Source organism: Zea mays, chromosome 1 (assembly GCF_902167145.1).
Source record: "Zea mays cultivar B73 chromosome 1, Zm-B73-REFERENCE-NAM-5.0, whole genome shotgun sequence".
Lineage (NCBI taxonomy): Eukaryota > Viridiplantae > Streptophyta > Magnoliopsida > Poales > Poaceae > Zea > Zea mays.
Genome location: NC_050096.1, coordinates 213,742,022 through 213,748,635, shown reverse-complemented (window position 1 = coordinate 213,748,635; position 6,614 = coordinate 213,742,022). Strand labels below are relative to the sequence as shown.

Genomic DNA, 6,614 nt, shown 5'->3' with positions numbered 1-6,614 from the left:
AAGCGAGGAATTAAAAGAAGAAGAAGAAAAAAGTAAATCATGGACAGCCTAGCCGTGTCTAACGGAGCCGATGCATGCCAAGAATGAGGAGAGAGGTGAAAAGAAGATGAGCTTGGTAGGTACCCTTATCCAAATTTACACCAGCGGCCCCAATATATCTCGGCAGAATCCTCTCACGTCCGTCCGCTCCTCAGTCAGTCCTCACCTCCTTTTTCTCTATAAAATCCCCTCCCCAGTCCACCGTTCCCGAGAGAAGAACAGAGGGATCGTCATCCGCCCCACCCACAACTGCTCCAGATCCAGGCACGGCACGGCACGGCAGCCGGGCCAACCCAAGCCCGTCTTCTCTTCTCTCTCGTCCGTCCCTCACTCGCCGCGACGTGACAAGACAACGCGACGCGCGCGCAGCGCATACGTCGTCCAAGGCACGCAGGGGCCAGCCAACCAATCGCGTCCGTCCGGGTCTGGTGGTGGCCGGAATGGGCCTCCTCGATCAGCTCTGGGACGAGACGGTGGCCGGCCCGCGACCGGACTCCGGCCTCGGCAAGCTCCGCAAGTACTCCTCCTTCTCCCCCTCCTCCTCCTCGTCGTCGTCCATCCTGGCTCCCGCGCCGGCGCCGGCGCCGGCGGTGACGCGCAGCATCACCATCGCCCGCCCGCCGTCGCTCTCCGTCGAGTCCTACAGCTCCTCCTCCGTCCCGTCCTCCCCGGCCAGCACGCCCGACTCGCCGCTCGCCGCAGGTGGGCTCCCTCTGTTTTTGGTCGCCTCGCCGCCCCGTTCTTGGGCTACAAATCGTTTCTGTTTCTAGTTATGTCTGCGCACTGCTGCGCAGCAGCGCAGGACTGGATCTCCGACGAAATGGGGGCAGTAAAAGGGATGGAAAAAAAGTATATAAATTTTGACGTTCTATTCACGTTGTTTTTTTTTCTTCTACGCCCTCTTAAGCGCGACGCAGTCACAGATCTGCCGCTGCACAGCACGCAATGCCTTCGTGATAGCAGATGATGGTTCGTGGGAACTTGGGTGGGGAGGGTGCCGTTGCCGTGTGATTGTCAGGACCACCCAGACTAGCTAGACATTCATTTGCTGGTGCGTTTGGTGCTGTGATAACAAAGGGTTCGTTCATCAGAAAGCTGTGCATGCAAGCACGATGCACAGGCACAGCTGGTCGATATGCCTCATGCCTGAGCTGAGCCTCACCCTCTGTGTGTTGGCGTGTTTGGCGCAGCTACCCCGCCCAAGGCGGACGTCTGGAGGAGGTTCCGCCGGAAAACCAAGGTCTCCGACGGGCCGGAGCCGGCCGTCGGGCCCAGGAGCCCCACCGTCTACGACTGGTTCGTTCTCGCCTCAAAGCTTCTCTTCTTGTACTCTCGTGCCACGCCACCTCGAATCCTCGATGCACACCATGTCCATAGCTAAGCTAGCAGGTCACGATTTATGTTCCTGATACAGCTTCTGTCCCTGGTTGGTTCGCTTTGCAGGGTGGTGATCAGCTCGTTGGACCGCTGAGTTAGAACAGATCAATCGCCAATAAGCAACAACCGAGCTAGCAGAGGGCATGTTTGCGTTCTTCTGAATGTTGTGCGCGTGTGTCTGTGGCAGCATAAGTAGAGAGTATGTCGATGATGATGATGACGACGACGAGGATCAGTTCGCGGCGGGGAGGTTAGAAGTAGCCGGGCGCCGATTTCCATCCTAGTTTGGGCGTTTGGCCTATAGCCGGCAGGCGCGTTCTCCAGTTCTTGGATCAGGGGAAGAACTCCTGCCGGGCAGCTGCCTGCTTCGTTTTCTACGCACCCTCCTCCCCTCTGTAATTATCCCAAGCACCACCTCGTACTGGTAGTAGTAGCAGTGTTTTGTGTGTGTGTGATGCTACGATGTAGCTGTGCATTTTCTTCTGCTCGCCTGGAAACCTTTTGCGTTCCAACTGCAGCGGTTGTGGATGTGTTTGCCGCCATGGCCCAGCAGTCTGGCTGCGCTCTCGGGCTGCAGCTCCCGTGTTTGTGTCGCCTGGCCTGCTTGGGAGTCTAGCTGTGCGTGTACAAATTTAGCCTCTCAGCCTGGCTCCACAGGAACGAGATCAGGGTCTGTTTTCTGGGAGCCTGGCTGCTCGTGGCGCAAGTATTTCATGTTTAGGTAGTTTTAGTCTTCTAGCCCGGCTGTATACTGGGTGACAAACACCAGCTCGTCTGAGCCAGGCTCGTATGGTATAAGTGCGCAAACAAAATAAGTTGCAGTAGCTGAGACAGGCTAGCCTCAGCCTGAACTAGTTGAACGAGCCGAGCTGGCCAAGCAGTCTCGCAAACACGCCCTGTGTTCCCTCCCTGAATTGTTGTTCAACTCGAGTTCGACTTTTAATATACTTACTCGTACTGAATAACGGATTACGAAGAGCGATGGTCCAGGTCAGTATTTCATTCTTCATTCATCAGTTGTACAATGTTGACGCCGCAGCTCTGCAACTGGGTACCTCTTATCCAAGGCCCAAGGGTACGCATGATATGACCAGCAGCAACCAGTCTCTTTCTCGTCATTCGCTTAGTCAGCCAAGCCAATGCCTGAGCTGAGATGAGAAACAACAAACAAGCCGGGTCCCAGATCCTAGTCATCCGGTCAAATCGACACGGGTGACACCTGATCTTTACAAAAAAGGTACTACGTACTAGCATTCAGTGGATCAGATTGCCAAGCGCCAAGGATCTATCTAGTGGGTAGGTCAAAACTCAAAACGCCGGGACCATTGCCGAGGTGTAAAGGCGTTCAGCGCCCAGCAGCTCGCACAATCCATGGATTGGAACGGGACCGGCAGGCCTTGTTAGTTTTATAACTAAACCATGTGGATGGAGTTGTATTAGAGTGAATTACGAGGACTTTTTTTTTGGCTTCCACTGGATTGAGGAGAATTCCTTGTGAGAGCTTAGGCAGCTCCTGCGCCTGTCCAGTCCATGATGAGGTTTGCTAGCAACAGGGAAAAACACCCTACGTCAGCGAACAGTGGTTTTATTTGATGAGTGAATGAATGGATGGTTCACCGGTAAAAGGTGATGAGGCGCTCTCTTTGCATAGTTACTTCCTCTGTCATAAATTATAAGTCAGCTTAATTTTTCAAGTTTCATCAAATTTATATAAAGTAGCCACCTTAGCGTCACATTAGTAGAAAACATCGAGAATTAGACCATGGTGCTGTCCAAACCAACGAGATATTTGTAAAAAAAATGTCGGTCCCATCGTGTGCCCTCGCCAAAATGCCCTTCCAGCTGCACATACGTCTCCTATCGTTCTCTCTTGTCCCTCCAATTCTGAGTGATAATTAGGGACAACACTGAGATAGTCATGTCCCAACCCTTAACCCTGTCCCTCCAATTCTGAGTGATAATTAGGGACAACGCTGAGATAGTCATGTCCCAACCCTTGACCCTGAATAAAACAACCTTATTTGAGGAATCGTCCCGTCCGATCCCGAACGCACTATAAAATGTCCACACCAGGGTTAAGTTATTGCTATAAGAGATTGTTCTTGCGGCTTAGCAGCACGCGTCAGCAAGGCCGTGCCAAGGGGTGTGCAAGGTGTTCACCCGAACAGGGCCCCACAAAGTCTAGGGCCCCAAATATGTAAGTCTGCAGTATATTTATAAAATAGAAAATATGCATTAGAGCATCTTCAAGACTATTTCTAAATTTCACTCACTAAATTATCATTTTGAGAATCACTTTGTATTTATTTTAATCTCCAACAACTTTTCTATATTTTGTTTGTATTTTTAAAGTCATTCACGTTTTCTATCTTTGGCTAGCGAGAAAGTTAGAATAGAAGATGATTATTTTTGGATAGTCATTTAAATAAGCTGTTAGAAGGGTTTTTTTCAAAAAAAATATTCATGTCAATTAGAAAAATATAGAATCTTTTGGAGTTGTTCTTAGTCTTTAATTATTTACTCATACGTTTGTTCTATGACTGTGAGACGTGAGTTTAGTCACAGCTCATATGCGTACAGTACGACATTTCATTCACCGACAGTCGACATCCTCGACTAATAAAAGAGGCCTCATTTTAGAATTCGTACAGGGCCTCAGATTTTACCGGCACGGCCCTGCGCGTCAGTTGGAGATGTGGACCTCTTTTTCATAACTGAATGTGACCTGGCCTTTCTCTGATAATTGAACGACGAAAACTGAATGAAAAATGCATGTTCTGAGTTCTTACTAATAACTAGCAACTGAAAGACTGAGATGTGAGCACGCTGTTGTACAAGGACTGAGATCATGTCAGCAGCTCTGCCTACATGAATGTGAATGTGACGATGATCCTGTTGTCACTGTGCATGCGTTCGGCGGCGTTGTTCCTGTTACCAAATACTCACTCTGTGCCAAAATAGTATTCGTTTTATCTGTTTATTTTTATGTCTATATTCAACTAAATGATAATGAATGTCATATATAGAATACACACACAAGGTATTGTATGAGCTCACTAAAATGACAAAACGAATTTTATTTTGGGAGGCATACAAAAACGTTATTCATGAGTTGATCATGACTACATACAAGCATTAAATAATTTGAAGACATAAACAACCTACTGTAGAGGCTGCATATTTAGCTATGTGTGTTGGATTTTATAAACTTACAAAAAAAAACTTCCGTCCGTGTCTGTGGACTGGGCTTAGAAATTGAATCGGCAAGTAGTAATTGTTTGCCTCCCGCTGGGTGGCCTGGGCTTGTCATACCATACTCGTTGGCCCATTGGGCCTAACCACGTAATCGATTTGAGATGGATTGGTGGAGATAGTGAAAAATTAAATCATTTTTATTCAAAATTAAATAAGAAGTGATTTATTCTCTTTTGCCTCAATTCATCACTAACTGAATATGCCCTGAAACAGTTCGCTGCAGAAAACATTATGGACTCATAGTCCTTCTCGCTGAAAACAACAATAATAAATACTGACTACGTTCTAAAATATTAGTCGTTTTAGCTTTTAATTTTTATGTCTATATTTAAATGAATGATGATAAATCTAGACATATATACAAAATAGATACATCAAGAATTGTGTGAACCTACTAATTCTCTAAGCGTGTATTCGGTTAGCGGGTTGATGCGGGTTGGAACATGTTCAACCCAGAACAACCCGTGTTTGGTTCAAAAGGCTCGCGGGTTAGGTTGGTTCTGGGTCGAAATACTTCTTGAAAATGTAGGTTCTAAGGATTTCTAAAAAACAAACGAACAATTTCGACCCACTTCCTCTCCATCCTCTCGTCACACATGCCTTATCCACTCGAGACCAACACAGAAGCGTGCCGCCACTGCCGGCCTGCTAGGACGAGGGACCCCGCCGACCTACCCTCCGACGTTAATCCCGCCTGCCTCCTGTAGTCAGTCCCCCACTGGACAACCCTCCAGCGTGTTGGTCTCTGTCGGCACCGTCAGACTCCCCCACCGGCTTGCTGCGCCTCCCACCGTCAGTCCCCCGCTGGCCTGCCCTCCGATGCCGGCGTGTTCTCCAGTAGGTATAACCCGTGAGTCTTGCTAGTGGTGTCGTCGAACAGGTAAAGGTCAGTGCTCGTCATCGCCTAGACAAGCCTGCTAGTCATGGTAAATATTACAAATTGACTGAAATGCATCTTGATGTTGTTGGAATGTTCCTTTAATTATGACTGAAATGTAACAGTGAGATCTCATCACTAAAAATTTATGACTTGGTTAATAATGACTTTAATTTACGTATATATTATGCTTATGAATTTGTCGAATATTAAAATAGTGTCGGTTTCATTTATTTTGAATGTTGTTATCTTATTGAATGAAGATATCATTATGAGTGTGGTAATATGACCAGGAAGGTGACTATATTTAGTTCATCCCTAATCACGAAACAAATAAGAGATGGTGTAGCGACAATCCACTTTAACCCTGTAATCAAATAAGAAATTAGGTTCAACATGTCAATGAAACAAAAAAGGATCCGATCTAATCTAGAAAAATGGGTCGGCTCCGATCCGACCCACGTCGTTTCGAAACAAACACATGTTAAAACGACTACTAGAATAGAGGGAGTACACAAGAACGCAGAGGGAGACGCTGACCGGCCGGCCGAAAGGGATGCAGGAGGTTCTTGCCGACCGGTGGTCTGGCAGCCGCCAGAGCTCGGCTCCTCGCCGGCCACGCGAAATCATATCAGGCCGTGCATTCTAGGGTTCCGGTATATGCTTGTCCCCGTGACATGTCAAGGTTCGATTCAATGATCAATTGATCGCAAGAAAAAAAAAACCCTCCTTTGTTGGCTTCCGTGAAGTCCACAAGATAGAAGATACTGGGCTCCGCTCTCTGGTCTCGCCGCAAAACCATCCGTCCCCAGACAGGCCGATCGACACCGACGTTGCGCGCGCTTTTCTCAGGTCCACGCCTCACCGCTCACCGGCCACCGCGCCTGAGTTTGGGCCCTGGAACCGCGGACGCCGGAGCCTCTTCTGGGTCGTCTGGCCTAGCCTAGGCTAGCAAAGCACTAATAATAGCAGCTGCCGCGCCCTGGTCAGTTGCATCCCCCCGATGCCAGCCGATGCAGAGTGGCCCATCGCGAGTCGCGACTTGTTTGCCACCTCGCGCGGTGGT

The 6,614-nt window shown here is 48.5% G+C and overlaps 1 protein-coding gene across 1 annotated transcript; it reads left to right on the top strand.

The window, feature by feature from the left end:
- Positions 1–257: 257 nt before the first annotated feature.
- LOC100192502 (uncharacterized) lies at positions 258–2,094 on the top strand. Its single transcript, NM_001322109.1, has 3 exons — positions 258–741; positions 1,230–1,335; positions 1,483–2,094. Exons 1-3 carry the CDS (start codon positions 480–482, stop codon positions 1,508–1,510), a joined length of 396 nt encoding a protein of 131 aa, NP_001309038.1. The 5' UTR covers positions 258–479; the 3' UTR covers positions 1,511–2,094.
- Positions 2,095–6,614: the final 4,520 nt, after the last annotated feature.